The following is a 19,056-nucleotide window of genomic DNA, read 5'->3' as shown; positions in this document are numbered from 1 at the left end:
GATTCCAAATCTGTTTAGGTTCAGTCCATCAGTCATATATAAGAATGAAATGCAGAAGCTTTTCTATTGATCTTCTTTTCACTTCTTTCAGTAACTCTTTCATATCCTCTCACAGTTATACTTTAAACATTGCCTGAAAATGCTCAGTTATTGAGAAGAATATTGAGAAGTTTGCCTTGTATTTTATACAAAAAATTAAGTTTATTCTAAATGCCCATGATCACTGATAATGGACATTTAGTTGCTGTCTGAAATTTTTGTATATTTTCATTAATTTGTGGAAGTGTGAAATGTAAATCTTATCCTTATGTATTAATTTAGAATAAGTTTAGAAATTTCAGTAATGATGAAGGGTGATTTATTTGCACAAATAGAATGTTCTCCTGATATTTGCTATAATGTAGGCCTTAATTTCCCATTCTGTTGAAAATTCCTGTTCACTGTCTAATCTGATTTTTCTAGGAGTCAAGTACTCTAAACAAAAAATTCAGCTTACCCTCATGAGACTTTTAGACAAAACTTGCTGCTTGTCACCTGGCTACACAACTTGCAGTGCTACAAAAAAATCTATCACTGAATCCATATTTCATATTTCATCAAAAGGATGAAATGCAGAAGACTAGCTTCCAGATTGAACAGCATTTGTGCCCTTGAGAGTCAAGGCAATTAGGCGCAACTTCTGCTGTTCCAAGTTTTCACTACTTTCACATTACAGATAGTATCATTATAACATCACCTGAAGATAAAAATGAACTTTTGGCATCTATCTTTTTCTTCTATATACATCACAAGGTAGATTACTTCCTACTAACCTTTCCTTCATTGTTACTCATACTTTGTTACTTTTCCTACAGAAAGATTCCTATATATCTTCAACAGGTGTTTTCTTAGTTTACTGTTGTAACTTGACAACATCCTGCATCAAATTACAAATTAAATTGGTCTTTCTGTATGAAAGATTTCTAACAGAATTATCCATTATCAGGTTGTAAAAATTCCCCATATATTGCTTTACCAGTTATGGTTACCATTGTAATGTAACAGTTGATGACTTTTAAATAGTTTTCTTATTTATGTGAAAGATTTCAAATGGAATTATCCATTATGAAATTATGCATTTGCAACACATAAGTTTCCTGATATGTACCCCCAAGGTGTTCAGGTTACTATGACAGCACTACATGATTATGTTTACATTATTATTAATCTCCTATCCACAATTTTCCTCCAAATTAGTCTATTACTTGTGACCACTCCAATATTGTCATATCTACTATTTCATTCATCTAAGTCACTTCTGACTGAATCAATCCACCCAGACCTTGGTCTTCCTTTGGGCCTCTTTCCTGCTATCCTGGCATCAAACTTCTGTTTTGCTATACCCATTCTATTTAAGTGCCATACCACCTTAGATTATTCTCCTTACACATTCTTGAATGCTAATAATGTCAAGTTCCTTCATAACAGAATCATTTTTAATATGATTCTGCCATTGATGCTATTGGTTCACTTTCCTATTTTTTCTAATGCGTTAGCTAATGAAATTGATAAAAATCACAGTGAGATTCAAACTGACGTCCTACTGAGAGTAGAAAATCTCTGTACTTTGCCAACTGGCAAGCAACTAATATATCATAATAAAGTTACTTAAGTATAAAGAGCTAATAAGCTTCATTTCGGCAATGAAAACATTACTAAAATTAAGGGGATATTAAATCCCACATTGTTTTAAAACCGAATAAGAAACTCAAAGATAGGAATCAGAGAGTTTCTTGCCGAACATAGTAAACTATAAAGTATCGGCGAACACTAGCGTTAGCCAATGCAAGTGATCCTAGTACGTAGTACAATCACGGGCAACTCGTTGCAAAGGTGTGTAAAGTTCAGATCGCTATTCTTAGGTATTTTCCATAATGTAAAAACACATTTCCAAGGAAATGTATGCTGATGAAGCCTCAAAAAAGGCTGAAACCGGTCTGGGTAGTGACCTCCCTCCATAATGTAATAACAGCATACATTTCCTTGGAAATGTGTTTTTACATTATGGAAAATACCTAAGAATAGCGATCTGAACTTTACACACCTTTGCAACGAGTTGCCCGTGATTGTACTACGTACTAGGATCACTTGCATTGGCTAACGCTAGTGTTCGCCGATACTTTATAGTTTACTATATTCGGCAAGAAACTCTCTGATTCCTATCTTTGAGTTTCTTATTCGGTTTTAAAACAATGTGGGATTTAATATTCCCTTAATTTTAGCATAATAAAGTATTAAGAAGTTATTATCATAATAAAGTATTAAGAAGTAACTTGTACATTCAGAACTGGGCAAAAATTTCAGAAAATGTATTTTACACAATGACACAAAATTATAAAATTTATAATTATCTGAACATGTAAAAACATGAGCAGCTGCTGGTCAACATTCATATAACTTCACTTTCAAACTGATTAAATGAACTTCTCATAATCTGCATGTTCCCCAAGAATTATGACTTTTGGCTCTTCGCAGAACAGATTCCTTCTCTCTCTCTCTCCCCTTGACCACTTGCCCGTACACACATGGCATACCTCCGATAGGTTTGATATAAAAAAAAAAAAAAATTAAAAAATATTCTTTTTCATTATTTTTTTTATAGCATAAGGAAACATTAAAAGTTTTCATATGATGTATCTTCATAGCAGTCTGACTGTGTATTAAGAGCAGTTGACTTCAAATCATGAGTTGTTTAAAGTAACTTAAATACTTGAGAATTTAAAGCTCACCTACTGCGTCTTAAATTATAATTAATCACTTTAATGACCTTATTATAGATGCATTGGTGGGGGAGCTGGATTCAATGATTGATTGTAACTCAGTTCAGAAAAAATTTGCTACAACTGCCTCAGATTCAGATATTGTGAGCAAAACAGAGAGCCCCTCAGTATACATTGCAAAGTGACCTTCCCCATAATCTTTGATAAATACACACTTTATAGGAAGTGTTCTTTAATTTTTATTTGTTTATTTTTAATGTAGATCTTGTCCACAAAAGATTGTCTCATATATTAGTGCTAGGAGCAGATAGACCAAGGTTAATATAATCTAGAAATCTTCCTCAGAGATCAAATAACTTTTTTTTCAGCCACTTCAAGTCTCCATTTAGGTAGTCACATGTGCATATCTAATTAGTCAACATTCCAAGATGGTAGAATTAAGCTATTAAACACCATCTCCTGTAACTTTCAACAAAACATCCCATCCATGCTTGCCGGCCTGGTTAGTTGAGTGGTTAGCGTATCTGCTCTCTAGCCAAAAGGCTGCGGATTCGGATCCTGCTGTGGGCATGGATGTTTGTGATTGTCTGTGAAAATATTAGTGGTGGTGGTCGTTGGTAGATGGCATTTGTGTAGATGATGAAGGTAGTTGCAGTTGGTGGACTGGTGGAGATGGAGAGTTATAGAGTAGGTGCCCTCCCTCGATGAGTCTTTGGACTCCCTGGAGGTGTTACATAATAATAAAATTGATGCTCCATGCCTTAGTGGGATTTGAATCTGCTACCTGTTAGTTGAAGAGAGAAATTGCTATTCACTTGATAAACCATGCCTACTGATATTATAATACTTAGTAGTATGGTGAAATGAGTTCTCAGTATATGATTAACTAGTTGTGAAGTTGCTTGACATATGTTAACATGTGGTTTCTTAGGCAAAACATGAATGAAAGTAAGAATTGAATTTCTTGTCAAGTATAATATACTGTATAGTTCAGCAGAGTAACTTACTACAGAAACACTCGCATTTGAAACTAGTACTTAAAGAACAGAAGTACTTTAAGTACTAGTTTCAAATGTGAGTGTTTTGAACTAGTTCTTTTGGGTACTTTTTTGGGTTTTACTTATTTGTTGTGATTCTAATTTGGCTATATGTTATGCTATGGGTAAAAATAGATTATTATCAATAATCAGCATTCGCTGTATTATGCCAATAAATATGTATTTAAATATGCTACATAATATTTGATTAAATATGAACATTTTAAAAGTTTTTATTGAAATTTTAGGTGGAACACCAAATGAAACTGCTTTATGATTGCGAAAAACTTTCAGATTTTGGAACAAGATTAAGGTTTTTTGTTTGTTCATTGATGGAAGATGCATTAAATGGTATTCTCCCAGAATGCACTGTTTTACCCTTTGGATCATCAGTCAATGGTTTTGGAAAATACAGTTCTGATTTGGACATGGTTTTACATTTGCATCATTATAAGGTATATATTTTTATATTCGTAAAAATTAATAATAAAATTTGTGAAATAATGTAACAAAAATTTAAGTTAATTTGGAGCATACAAATTAGAAGATTGAAATTTAATATATGAATTTGTTAATAGGAACTACACATACCTGTCACTGAATCAGAAACTTTTATTGTATTCAGTGGTTTCCAGTTTCCATATAGGCTGTGCACAGGAATGTCTGTTTATCCATACAAGCCATCTCAGATGATGGCAATCTTGTTTCTGACAGACTTTCTTAGGACCACAGTTCTACCTCTTTGACAAGCAATGTGGGTTATTTTTCTACTGATTAAACACCTTGGATATCTCACCTTTTGAGGAACCAATCAGCTTTGCTGTTTTCAAAATCACTTTGAAAATCACGATTTTGAAAACTGCAAAGGGCTTGTGGATGCCCATCTGTCCAGATGGGCACCCACAATAAGCCATTTATCGAACTGCAAAACATCCTTTGTTTTTCCCATTGTGATTAACATTATTGATGATTACTGATCAGCAGTTTGCCTAGTCGATAGTTGCTTATAGCATGTGCTGATGCATGTGACCAATTATTTTGTGTATACACTGTATAAATGACACTTACATACATCTGCATAAAGGTTTCTAATTCATTAGTCAGTATGTGTATAACTCAGTGAATTGTTTTCAGACTTTTTATTCTTGAGATGTCTTTCATAGTGAATTCTTCCTATTGCAACAAAAACTTTCCCATTTGTGGTAGCAAGAAGTGATTATTTTTTTAAAGCTTCTTTTCATTTTTGTAGGATAAACTTCTAATGGTTATTTCTGTTGAAAATTTCTTAAGCTGTTATTGCATTTTTTTTTTATTAGGGTTCAAAAGTTTTTTCCCCAAGGAAAACTTAGCCAATGCAATTTAATGCAGTCACCTCTTTATATGCACACACACTAAAGAAATGAATACCTGCTGTAACAAAATTTGTATATGAAAATCATCAATGAAAAGATACAGGAATGTTGGAAAACATTCTCCAATGGTATACAGAAAGAGTACATTGCTTCATCTCTTTATGCACAATTTTAGTGAAGATGTCAAATTAATTATGGAAATAGATAATAGAATAAGACTTTTATGGTGAGAAGTCATTTGGACTAACTTATGCAGAACAGAAGAGAAATAAGCCAATATACCAAACTAATAGTACAATTCAAATCAGTAATAAAACAGTTGATTGTAAACTCTCACAGTTATGAGAGTTTGAGGTTAAATAGACATGATCAGATGGCATTAATGCCAAAATCAGTCAGTGGCTGAACCAAATTAGAAATGAAAATGTAAAAAAAAAAAAAGTAACTTATTATTATTAGCATTGAAGAATGCAAGAGCAGAGCAAATCTCAGGTTGTATGTCATTTAAATGGAATGGAAAAGGCTATCAAAACAGCATTTCATGTAAGGATAAGAGGAAAATACCCCCCCCCCTTTTCCCAGAAAAGAACTAAGATTAAGAGGGATTTGATGCAGTCAATATGGGAAGACTGAAATATAAGAGCTGACAATAGGGGAAGTCTATTTGTAGGAAGCTAGTGATAATGAAAACTTGATTGTGTTGGACTGTCATGATATCCCTTGAGGATACATATCAGGAAATTATGATAATGAAAAAATAGATCAATCACTGACATTAAAAATTGCTGAAAAAAGAACACAAAGTTGGAACTGGTAAGCATGATTTATACACTGAAAACATAGCAGTGATAGATTTTTTATATTGAAAAAAAAAGTCATAATAAAAACACTACATCCAAACACTTTTGTTAATCATAGACTGAAAAAAGAAAGCTAGTTTATCCATATTATTATTAAGTAGTTATAAACTAGATATTTTGTAAAGGTCTCTTGATTACTAAATAATCAATTTATTGGTACATTAATGATGGATTGCTTGGATTTAACCACTAGGAGGAGGAGGGTGAAGTTATTTTGATTGACTTATTAATATGATTTTTTAAATTTATTTTCTGTTATTTAAGAAAGGTCAGCTTTGTATTCAAACTAAATTTTGATGAATGATACAAATTGAATGGAAGCACTGTGGAAAGAGTTAGTGGATATATAAGAATTCAGTACATTGGTCAGTGACAAATTTAAGTTTGAGAATCATTAGAAATATGGGCAGTAAAGCTCAAAAAGATTGTTAATAGTAATTAAAAGAAGTGTCATTCATGAGTGGAAAGAGGTTATGTTACCTATATAAATCACTTGCCAAGCCATTATTAGATTACATCTCTAAACTTTGGTCTGCCAGTTTGTTAATGCAGGCTAAGCGAATTGAAGGTATTGAGAGAGAGAGAGAGAGATTCAGAGGTTGATAGATAGATTATATCATAATAGTTATGTGATATGGGCTCTTTACCACTACCTTGTTTAACTAGGGTTCAAAATTTTCAAACTAACAGGAGGAGAGGACATATAATTGTAGTTTGCAAATTACTTTAAAGATTATATAATGTAGATAGCTAGATTCAATTCAACTTAGCTGATTTAAGCTCTACCAGAGACTACAATAAAACATAGGTGATGAAATAAAAAATTAGAACCAATATATGGAGTGAAGAGCTTATTGAATGAGCTGTAACTAAAGAGATTTCAGTAGCTGTAAGAATAAGATAGGTGTGATAGACTTAAAGAAAAAAAAGAATTTACATACAGACAGTTGGTGTATAATTACAAAGTGATGATGTTCAGTAGTTAGATTATAGATAATTCAACATCATTGATTCTTTTTTTGAGCACTATCAAAAGCAAAAATATAAAATAAAAAAGTAAAAATTAAAATATAAGCAAAAGGAAGAAAGCGACTAGTTTGAGAATGAATACAAAGTTCAAATTTTTATTATACAGTGAGTAGCAGAGAATTTGTTCCATCAGACTGTGGTATGTATAGTCAGTTTATAACATCCCGGTTACTGATTTTTTTTTTTTTTTTTTAAATCTCCAGTACTGAGTTAGCCTGTTTTAGGTTTGGATCTCGTGATTGATTTCTTCCAGTTCCCTAATTTCACCCTCAAAAGCATAAAACTGACTTCAAACATATTTTGAAGTCATCATCATCAAATTCCTGACATGTACCCTCAAGGGGTGTACAGGATGTGATAGTACCACATGAAAAACTTACATCATTACCAACTTCCTGTCTACAATTTTAATCCACATCAATCTGTTACCTATCAAAACTCCGGCATTATCAATCTTATATTTCTATCGAGGTGCTTAAGGGTTAAAGCTTTATATCTCCTATATAACTGATAGGAGACATCCACGTGTTGGATCGTACTTCCTTGTTTTTGATCCGCCATCTTGTTTTAACTCTGTTCTTAAACAAGTAATAAGTTGCTGGTTGATTACTAATTTAAATATAGAGAAATTTATATTTTTAGACTGCGCCACTCTGTATCTAGATTAGTTTAATGAAATGTAGTGAAACCAAGCATCAACTAATTTTATATCAGTATTGTTTCTTATGTAGACCAAGTTTATCTCTTATGTTTGAAGCTCCTGCTAGGTCCGATAATTTCATGAACGGTGCAGTAAAGAAGATTCAGGCAAACACAATTTTAAAATCATCAAAACAAAACATTTAATTCTGGGTTATATATTATACATACAAACCCAATTCTGAGAACAAGATAATATAAATGTCTTAGCTTAACTGGTCACAACGTCTTACAGATTCAGTCTGTGGGCATTCTGCTATCAGACTTATAGCTTTCACAATATTAAAATAACTTTTAATAGAGTTCAATATCACAAAATCTCTTAATAACAAATTTTACTATTATCACACAGTCAGTAAAGTCTCAATACATTAATGGTGGCAACAACTGCTTCATGAGTATACACTTTCATACTTCATACTCTGGCTGATTTCAGCAAAAAACGTTATAGTTAATGTGGGGAATAACAGGAGGAATTACACATATATTTCTGCACTGAAGTAACATAAAATTGGACAGTTCTTACCGGATAAATCCTTTGGTCATCAATTTCACTACGGGCACACTTTATGACTATATTTACTTAGCACACTATGGCAACACTATTTAGAATAAATCTTCTCAATGATAACTGAACTATTAATGGTCGCACTTCACATGTACAGACGTACTTGGATAAAGGAAAATGCTCATTCCTTCTTTAACACTATTCAACCAATTCAGCTCTCTGTTAAAGTTCCATGAAACTAATGGAACATGTAGTAATTCTTTAACTTCTAGAATTATTCTCAGTTGCCTATTACTTTCCTGGTCCTTAAATAGTCCAATTTAGCACTAAAGTTCTAGACACAGCAATCCTTTGCATTCACTTTGTTGCCTCTCAGTATTCTCCTCGTGTGTCTGAGCTATACTCAATGCTCTCGTGTCCCAGAATGGTCGGTCCTGAAAAAGAGAAGAGCCTCGGTTTTCTCCACTCTCAGCTTATATACCTTCCTTCTTTCCCCCCCCCCCTAAAATTGTTTCTCACGTTCTAACTTATGTCAATTTTTTTTTTTTTTTCTGCAGTTGAATACCATATCTCGTGATCCAAGCACACGCTAGCTATTTGTAGCCCGTCTCCATAGTAACAAACAAAATAAAATAAAAACAGAAATATTGCATAACATTATACTTTTACATACTGGTAGTGATAAATAAAAAATTAAAATATTATAATTCACATAAGGCATATTAAGCTTATATATACAATTCCTCATAATATTAAATTAGGAATAAACAGAATAATATTTCAATACAAGGTCCTATCATTGCTAACACATATTTTAGATTAATTAATAAAATTTAATAAATAAACTCAAGGCAATTACATGAATAATAATTTACAATCATGGGATTAATATCAAATAATTTTTACAAGTCTAGCCTATGGTATGGTGGATTAAGTTGGATTCTGTAAGGAATATTAATAATTTAAATGTCTCCTTAATCAGAATTCAACACACGTAACCTTTAAAGGAATGTGGAGAACTGACCAGGCCTTCTGACCTAATGTCTAGTCCTCATCTTCTCGTGGTGCACCATGAGAAGATCTACCTGAATACCGAACGAACCAGGATGAGCTGGCAGTTTGGGATTTAGCTGACCGAATTGTATTATTATTGACCTAAACCACAATATAAAATGATGGTACAACATGACAGAATTTCATGCCAGCTGCAGTTGCCCAGTTAATCAAGGGCCCCTCCCCCACTGCTTTTGCCAGGAAGCCAGAGCGAACAGTGAAAAGTCAGCTACTGGAACAAATTCTGAAACATGCCCCAACTCAACATCATCAGAGTTCATGGTTGGTGCTATCAACATAAGAAGCCAGAATGGCAAAGAAATGGAGCTAACTGAGGAATTGGATAAGAACAAGATTAACATAATAGAGGTGAATGAATCAAAAAAGACAAAAACTGATAAGATCTTTCTGAGTAATAAATACAAAATTTATTTAAGTTAAGGGATATTACATCCCATATTGTTTCATAGCCGAATAAGAAACTCAAAGAGTTTCATGCCGAATATAGTAAATATATAAAGCTCAGCGAGTCCAAGCGTAAGCAAATACCTGGACAGTTGTAACACTATCCAGGTATTTGCTTACGCTTGGACTCACCGAACTTTATATATTTACTATATTCGGCATGAAACTCTTTGAGTTTCTTATTCGGCTATGAAACAATATGGGATGTAATATCCCTTAACTTAAATAAGTTTATATGTCACCAAATTGAAGCCTTTGGCTCTTCATATAATTAATAATTTATTAGGACACCTTCTTGGCAATTCTCATAGTAGGGTATATATGTAAGTTCTGTTCGCTACAAACTTGATATTTCTAGGTCTACCTACTCACTGATGAGACCTCAATAAAGGTTGAAACTGGTCTGGGTAGTGACCTTCTCTCACTCATAATGTAGAACAGTAATACAGTTCCTAGATGCTGGGTTTCACATTATGGGGAAATATCAAGAATAGTGATCGGAGCTTGCTCCACCCTTACCATGAGTTGCCTCAGTGTTGCACTCCCTTTAGGGTCAGTTGTAACACTATCCAGGTATTTGCTTATGCTCGGACTCACTCAACTTTATATATTTACTATATTCGGCATGAAACTCTTTGAGTTTCTTATTCAGCTATGAAACAATATGAGATGTAATATCCCTTAATTAAAATAAGTTTATATGTCGCTGAATTGAAGCCTTTGGCTCTTCATATAATTAATAATAAATACAAAATGTTATATTCAGGCAATCACAATCATGGAAAAGAAAGAGTTGCCATAATTTTCAACACTAAATACCAGGTCAATCTTCTTGAAGGGCAAGTAATTTCAAGTAGAGTGATGTGTGCAAGTATCAGAATGGAGAACTGGACAATGAGACTTTTTTATGCCTATGGTCCCACAGAAGGTTCTACTAATTTAGAAATGGAGGAATGTTTTAGAGAAAACAGCTGACACAATTAAAAATGAAAAGTTGGTCTTGTTAGGATCTAAATAGCAGAGTAGGAATGATTCTCAGACATACAAAAATATTTTGGGGAAATTTGGAGAAAAGAGAAAAGCTAATATTAATGCAAATACCTGTTGGATTTCTGCTCAGGACATGGATGGTTATTACTAAGATAATATACCAACATAAAAATGTGCACCAATTCACATGGAGAGAAGAGGCAAGGAATAAGAAAAGTCTCATTGACTTTGTTATTGTTGATGTGATGTTTCCTCATTGGTGCAGGACACTCGAGTGTATAGAGGATTTGAAATTGGAAGTGATCACCATTTAGTCTTGAGCAGGATGAAATTGAATTTCATGTTGAAAAGAAGAACATGTAAGAAAGTTTTAAAGCGAATAAAAGTTGAGCAGCTCTCAGATATGAACTGTAGACTAAAATACACAAACATTATTGAAGTAAAAATGAGAGTTTGAGAACAGGAACCAAACCTTGGAGAGAGTCAGTGGCAAGCCCTGAAGAAGACATTGATTGATTCAGCCAGAAAGGTTGTGATGAGCTCTGCAAGGATAGAAAAATCAGAGCTCCATGGTGGACACAGGAAGTTAAAGAGGCAGTGAAGGTAAAGAAGAAAGTATATCAAAAGTTCTTGACAATTAAGTCAGCTTCTGCTCTTAGAGAATACAGAGACAAATGTAAGAAAGCTAAACACTGTGCAAAACTAACTAAACAAAAGTCATGTGAGGACTTTGGCAAGAACATAGAAAATAAATATCAAGAAGGTGGCAAGATATTCTGGAGTTGTTGAAGAAGCTCAGAAATGGAGGAAAGAGAGCTGTAATAGGAATTATAGATGATAAAGGTGACAGGAAAACCGACTTAAAAGATATCCTTGAAGTATGGAGTAATTACTTTGAAAAATTGCTAAATTAAACAATCAGTGACAGCACAGTGGTAAAAAAACACTGACCAGGCATGCAATCAGGAATATATATCCATACTTGAAGTAGAAAAAGCCATCAAAAGCCTGAAATATGGAAAGGCAGTGGGAATAGATGTTATTCGACCAGAAATGCTCAAGTGTGGAGGTATAAATCTGGTGTCAGACAAGGATATATATTATCCCTTCTGGAGATGTTAATATCAGCTCTTTGCTTTATGTGGATGATGTTATACTTCTATATAAATCTGCTATGAGTCTGCAAGATTCCCTGACTAAATTGAATAACTGTTGTAATAGATATGGTATGAAGGTCAGTTGTCCCTTGAGAAGAGGTTTTGAAAGCATATGGTGTGAGGTAAAGGTGGACAAGACAGGATATTTAGTGGGATGTTGCTACAAGCCAAGGAGCATAGAGGGTGGGAAGCAGGAGATGATCAGGCAGTTGAGCTTGGCAAGTGCAAGAAGAATGATTGTTATGGGAGATTTTAACTACAGCAGTATAAGTTGGGAAGAGGAAAATGCATATAGTAGTTAAGGAAATGGAATTTCTGGAATTTTTGAAAGATATATGTCTTAGCCAACATGTAATAGAGGGAACAAAAGGTTCAAGAGTTTTGGTTTGGTCATAGCACCAGAAGAGCTGATAATAACTGAGATGACATATCTTCCCCTAGTTGGAGAGAGTGATCATATGGGTTTGACTTGGAAGATGAATAGACATGTAGGAGTATCAAAGAAAAGGGAACGTATGTGGAATTATTAGGCAGGTGATTATAATAGTCTTAGATATTGACTTGAGGCAGTTCCATGGAGGATAGAATTGGAAGGCTGGGATATCATTAGTGCTTGGGATTTTGTGAATGAATATTTGTTATCAGCAATAGTAAGCTGTATTCCATGAGTGAAGAAGAGGACACAATTTGGTGTAAAGTGAATGACAAACAATATCAAACAAGAACTGTAGGTGAAAAAGAGGTTATGGAAGAGATATAAGGAGAGGGGCAGAGAGCAGATGCATGAAGAATATAAGACTCAGGCCAGGAGAGTGACTAATATGGTAAGGAAGGCAAAACTGGAATATGAGAAGAAATTGGCACTAAGATTAAGATTCAAAGAATATCGTGGGAAATTTTTTAGCTATGTGGTCAGTAGGAGGAGAAATGATTGTGGAAGAATGACATTCTTGGATAAAAATGGGAATAGAGTGACTGATGCAGAGGACATGGTGGAATTGTTCAATGAACATTTTATTGGAGTATTTCATCCTGGAGAAGTAGGTTTTAATTCTAGAGGGATAGGGTGGGTTTGAGGTTTAGAGGTGGAAGATGAGAGTGTGTTCCAAATACTGAGTACCCTGGATGTCAGTAAACTTATGGGATTGGATGGTATTTCACCACGAGTTTTGAGAAATCTAAAGAACTGACAGCTCTGTTGGCCTGGCTTTTCAATTAAAGTCTAGCTACTGGAAAGGTGCCCAAGGAATGGAAGGAAGGTAAGATAGTGGCATTGCATAAGGGTGGTAGCAGGCTATAGGCCAGTTTGTGCTTCATCAGTAGTTGTTAAGGTCTTGGAGAAATTAGTGAGGAACCATATACAACATTGAGCAGATGAGGGTAATGTTATCTGTGAGAGCCAATATGGATTTGTTAAAGGGTGCTCTTGCTTTAGTAATATGATTGCCTTTTATAATAAAGTGACAAGAACAGTTGATGAGGAAAAGGGTGCTACACGATAAGCTGATATTTAAGTTGCAGTACATGAGTTTAGATGTTGGGTTAGTCAACTGGATTCAGGATTGGCTGTCTGATAGGTATCAGAGAGTTGTGCATTTTGGGGCAGTATCAAGTAGGCAGAAGGTTACAAATGAGGTCCCACAGGCTCAGTACTGTTTAATCTTTACATCAATGACATTGTCAGTAGATTGCAGGGGGATAATCAGTTGTTTGCAGATGATGTGTAGCTGGGAAGAATTATTAGTAATAGTGCAGATGTGACAGCCCTGCAAGAGGATTTGAATAAACTGGATGAATGAATGGCGGTGTCAGTTTAATGAAGCAAAATATGAATTCTTGAAGTTTGGGATACATGGATGGGAGGCTGCATACTTGATTGGAGGAGCTGTACTGGAGGAAGTAGGAGAGACAAGAGATCTGGGGGTAATGATTAATAGAAAACTGAAATTCAGGGAACATATTGCAAAGGTGGTGAAGGTAACCCCAGAGGATTGCTGCAGTTGATAAGGACGCTGACCTGCAGAGATAAAAGAGTTATCGTTCCATTGTATAAGACCTTGATCAGATCACACTTAGACTATTGTTCTCAAATTTGGTCCCCAGGATTTGAAGGGGATAAATTAACTGTGGAAAGGGTAGGTATAGAGGCAGATAACAAAGATGGTTTCAGGACTGTGCAATGTTAGTTATGAGGATTGGCTGAGGGAATGTGGATTGCAGAGTTTGGTAGATAGAAGAAGGAGAGGTGATATGATTGAGACTTTTAAACTGTTGAGGGGTAGTTACAGGGTTGACACTGGATAGTTCTTGGTGGAACAGCAGGAAGGAGCGATGACAAGGGGCCATATCTGGAAGTTACGAAAGGAAGCTGTGAGCAAGAGGGTGAGGAGTGGTTTCTTTGCATAGAGAGCGGTTGAACCGTGGAATGCATTGCCTGATGGAGTGCTGAGAGCAAGAACAGTCACTGAGTTCAAGGAGTGGTATGATAGACTTTGTGTTTCCTAGGAAAGACCTCCCACAATGAGTCTTTTGACTCCATGGAGGCTTGAATAATAATAATAAAACTTTCTTACATGTTCTTCTTTTCAATATTTCAATTTTATCCTGCTCAAAACTAAATGGTGATCACTTCCAATTTCAAATTCTATCTACACTCTAATGTCCTGCACCCCAGTGAGAAAACATCACTATCATCAATAACATTGTCATTGAGACTTTTCTTATTCCTTGCCTCTTCTCTCCATATGAATGTTGCACATTTTATGTTGGAACATTGTGTTAGTAATAACCATTCCATGTCCTGAGCAGAAATCCAACAGGTATGTGCCATTATTATTAGCTTTGCTCTTTCCTCCAAATTTTCCCAAAATATTTTTGTATGTCTGACAATCATTTCCTACTCTGTTATTTGGATCCCAACAAGACCAATTTTTCACTGTGGCAGCTGCTTTCTCTATAGCCTGAAAAAATTCCTCCGCTTCTACCTTAGTGGAACCTTCTGCGAGACCATAGGCACAAATAAATCTCATTGTCCAGTTCCCCATTCTCATATTTTCCCAGATCGCTCTACTTGAAATTACCTGCCATTCAAGAAGATTGGCCTCATATTTAGTGTTTAATATTATCACTACTCCTTCTTTTCCTTGATTGTCATTGCCTGAATATAACATTTTGTATTTATTGCCCAGAAATTTATTGCCCAGAAATTTATTGCTATCACCAGTTTTGGTCTTTTTTTTTTTCAGTCACCCTGTTATGTCGATGTGGTACTTATCCATTTCCTTAGCTTCATTTCTTTGCCATTCAGACTGCTTATTTTGATAGTACCAATCTTGAACTCTGGTGAGGTTGATTTGGAGTGTGTTTCAGCATTTGTTCCAGTTTTTAACTTTTTGCTTTCGCCTTGGTTCTCTGGTAAAAACTACGGGGGCCTTGTTCAACCAGGCAATGCTCCAGCCTGCATGAAATTCTGTCATGTTGTATCATTATTTTATATTGTGGTTTTAAGCCAATAAGAATACAATTTAGTCAGCTAAATTCCAAATTTTGAAGTTATTTGAATATATATTTTAAACATATAATGATAATAAAAAAAAAAAAGGAAATGTATTAAATAGTTTTGTTGTATCCAAATTGCAAAAATTTTATAGTAATTAATTAAAATGGGTTCTTAACATTAAATGTTATAAAATATATTAGATTGTTACTCAAAAAGAGCTGAACAGAGACTGTCAGTTAAGATTAGTGCCTTTTATAAGAGAATGGGTGGGCGATAGAAATTCATCTTGGGTTGGCGACAGAAATTAAAAAGAAAAAAAAAAATCTTTTCTTTCATAAAAGAATTTCCAAAATCTCTGAGCATATTTATTATTAAGAAAATTACTGTAATCTTCAATTTTTTTCATTATCCAATTTTCAATATGTACTATCAAGGAATGTGAAGGATACTGTGATATTACTGTATGGAATGTTGTAAATGTTGTGGAAATATCCAGATATAATAAGATTTCTTTTATTGGACTGACCTGCACCTTTGATCTTTCCTGGCAATACTGCATTTCATCTTATAACTTCCGTATCTGCCAAAAAATTTGTTGTACTTTTTGGCACATTATTACTAACTTCCTATCAACAATTTTTCCTTCAGATCAGTCTGTTATCTGCCAGAATTCCAATATTGTTAGATTTCAGTCTTGTAAAGCATGTTTAACTGCATCAATCCACCTAGACCATGGTCTTCCTCTGAGTCTTTTCCTGCCTTTCATCAAACATCTGTTTCACAAATCTTTCATTTTTTTATTGTTTAAATGATCACACCACCGGAGATTAGCTCTACTGACATATTCTTGAATGTTAACAGTATTAAGTACCTTACTACTGAGTTTATTAAGTTTCTCTCCACCTCTTTAAAAAAAAAAAAAAAAAATCAGTGGTGGTACAACAAGAAATTTGTTTGCATTTAATTAAAATTATATTTTGTAATTGTCACACTTATTATTCACAATTAGATTACACTAATGCTTAAGTTATTTATAGCTTTGTTGTGTAATAATTAACTTATATAACCAAGAAGAATTTCATTTTTGGTTTCAACCTTTATTGAGGAACTCTTAAAGTGCAGGGGAGGGGGGTTACCTATCTCTAAAAACTCTCAGTTCACTCTAAATTATCACTCTATCTGTCACTAGTAGATCACTCTAATTTTATTGAATGTGCCCTAAATGATCATTACCAAACTCAGCATCTCCACTCAGTGACATATAAAAATCTGACACCAATCAAAACTGCTCTGCTCCACAGGAAGCTAGCTGCCATCAAGAGGGAAACAAACCCAGGAAGATACCAAGGTTGATCATGAAGGCATTTTCTTGATCATAAATTAGTATAATAATAATATTTGGTTTACAGATCAAGTGTTGATCAATTTTATTAAACTGAACCAATAGTTTCGCCACACTTTAACTGTTGGCATCTTCAGGGCACTTATAAGTTTAAACAATCTCACAATTATGCGTAACTGCAAAACTGACAAAAATGACTGTAAAAAACTGACTAGAATAATTACAAATAGAATAGTATCGATAGTATTTCATGTATGATGTATGAGTGAAACAGAGAAATGAGACAATAGGCCAGAAATATCCTGTCTGTTGTTTTTGACATAGCCAATGTGTTCCTTTTGCCTGATTTCGAGGCTTCTCGAAGTCTGTCCGATATAACTAGAGCCACAAGCGCATGGAATATTATAAACTCCAGCATATTTATAGAAAGGATGGTTGTCTTTTGGAAACACATTGGTTATGTCAAAAACAACAGACAGGATATTTCTGGCCTATTGTCTCATTTCTCTACACCTAACCATGTCATCGAGTGGGACAAAAGCTGTTCTCCTTACATAGAGGAAGATTACCATTCAAGAATTTTCAAAGAAGCAGCCACGGTCGCCCGTTCTACTGTCAACTTTAACAGAAATCAAGGCCTAATACTCCCAGAAATATGGAAAACCCTAATCAGAACTCAGAAAAAAGGAAGAAATGACCTTTAATACAAACTACAGAAAGTTCCTTAGCAACAGCTAGCTAACCTTGTACATGCGATACGTGTTTCACTCACATTCGATACTATTCTATTTGTAATTATTCTAGTCAGTTTTTTACAGTTATTTTTGTCAGTTTTGCAGTTATGCATAATTGTGAGATTGTTTAAACTTATAAGTGCCCTGAAGATGCCAACAGTTAAAGTGTGCGAAACTAGTTGGTTCAGTTTAATAAAATTGATCTTCATTTCTGGAAATTTTCTCTGTTCAGAGTTATATACAATTTCTTTATTGCGGTGTGAACACTTGATCTGTAAACCAAATATTATTATTATACCAAGGTTGAATTAATTCAGAAGTCATATATTTTTCATATACAGGTAATGAAAAGATGTACCACCTTATTATTAAAATACTATGGCTCTACAAATGAGATTCATAGTATTTTAATTTTTTCACTTGGTCAGAAAGTAAATTTTACTTGATAGAAATTACATTATTGTTTAAATATTTATCCAAGTGCAATCAGTTTGCAGAATATTTTAATTATTATTTTTGATGACACCTCCAAAGACTCGTGGGAGGGCACTCCACTCTACTCTGCCACACACACATCTCTCTCCATCTCCCCTACTACTTTCTCAGCCTACACACAATGACACTACTTCCATCACTGCCATCCACCACTCTTCACCACCACCAACATGAACAGTATTTTTTGTCTGTGAACTGCATGTGTGTGTGTGTGTTCATGGCCAATTTGCCCATATTATGGGATGAAAAACCTGATTTCCAGGAGAAAAACAACTCTGCTAACTTTGCTACCTCTGTATAAGATTGGCTAACTTCAATTGAAAACAGCCTGTATAGTATAAAGATTCCTCTTCCCTACTCTGTCAGGACGAGAATCAAACTCAGGCTGTTTCCAGTCGAAGGATGTATTTTTTCGTTGTTCTTCCAATTGCACTACAGAGGAGAAATATATGGCTTCTGATTAATTCAACCTTTGTATCTTCCTGGATCTGGTTTTCACTGATAAAGGTCAAAACTTGTCTGGTTAGTGACTCTCATTCATGCATATAATTATGCATGTCTGAAAGGAAGTGTGCTTTACATTATGGGATACTAAGGTAGTTTATGTGAAATCATCTGTATGTGTATATATATATATATATATATATGAGTAGCTTATTCATGAAGATACTTCATGTACAAACCGTGTTTGCTTATACTTGAATAAAGGAATAAACAAGAATATAATTTTTTAGTAAGTATAATGCACTTAAACTGTGAAAAACTTTGGTATCTTCCTACAGACTCTGTGTTTAAACCCCCACTTTGACATAGATGCATTTCATCTCATGTTATGAGTGATTTTATTGAAGGCCTGAAAAGTTTGTTCTCTAGAGCAGGACTCTAGATTATTAAATCCTAATATCCCATGCGTAGCAATAATATATTTTAGGCTTACAACTTTGAGGTTGGATTTAAAAAAAAGCAAAAGCAAACAAGCAATTGTTTTTGTTTTCATCTTTATTATTTTCCAAGAATATGGAAGCAGCAGTTTTTACATGAAATCATTCATAGTTACCATTTTTAATTACAGATAAA

At 34.2% G+C, this 19,056-nt stretch overlaps 1 protein-coding gene across 2 annotated transcripts in view; it reads left to right on the top strand.

Annotated features, from left to right (window-relative positions):
* Positions 1–19,056, top strand: part of LOC150110369 (poly(A) RNA polymerase, mitochondrial-like) — a 120,097-nt gene that overhangs the window by 36,000 nt on the left and 65,041 nt on the right. For both annotated transcript variants that reach the window (XM_090393313.1, XM_090393304.1), the window contains exon 4: positions 4,045–4,251. In XM_090393313.1, coding sequence (XP_090249439.1) covers positions 4,045–4,251 — 207 coding nt within the window. The remainder of the gene's footprint in view (positions 1–4,044; positions 4,252–19,056) is intronic.

The sequence above is a fragment of the Typopeltis vanoorti genome, chromosome 1, assembly GCF_054136105.1.
Source record: "Typopeltis vanoorti isolate ZY-2024b chromosome 1, IOZ_Tvanoo_1.0, whole genome shotgun sequence".
In the NCBI taxonomy this organism is placed as follows: Eukaryota; Metazoa; Arthropoda; class Arachnida; order Uropygi; family Thelyphonidae; genus Typopeltis; species Typopeltis vanoorti.
Note: the sequence above shows the minus strand (reverse complement) of the source record. Positions and strands in the feature narration are given on the sequence as shown.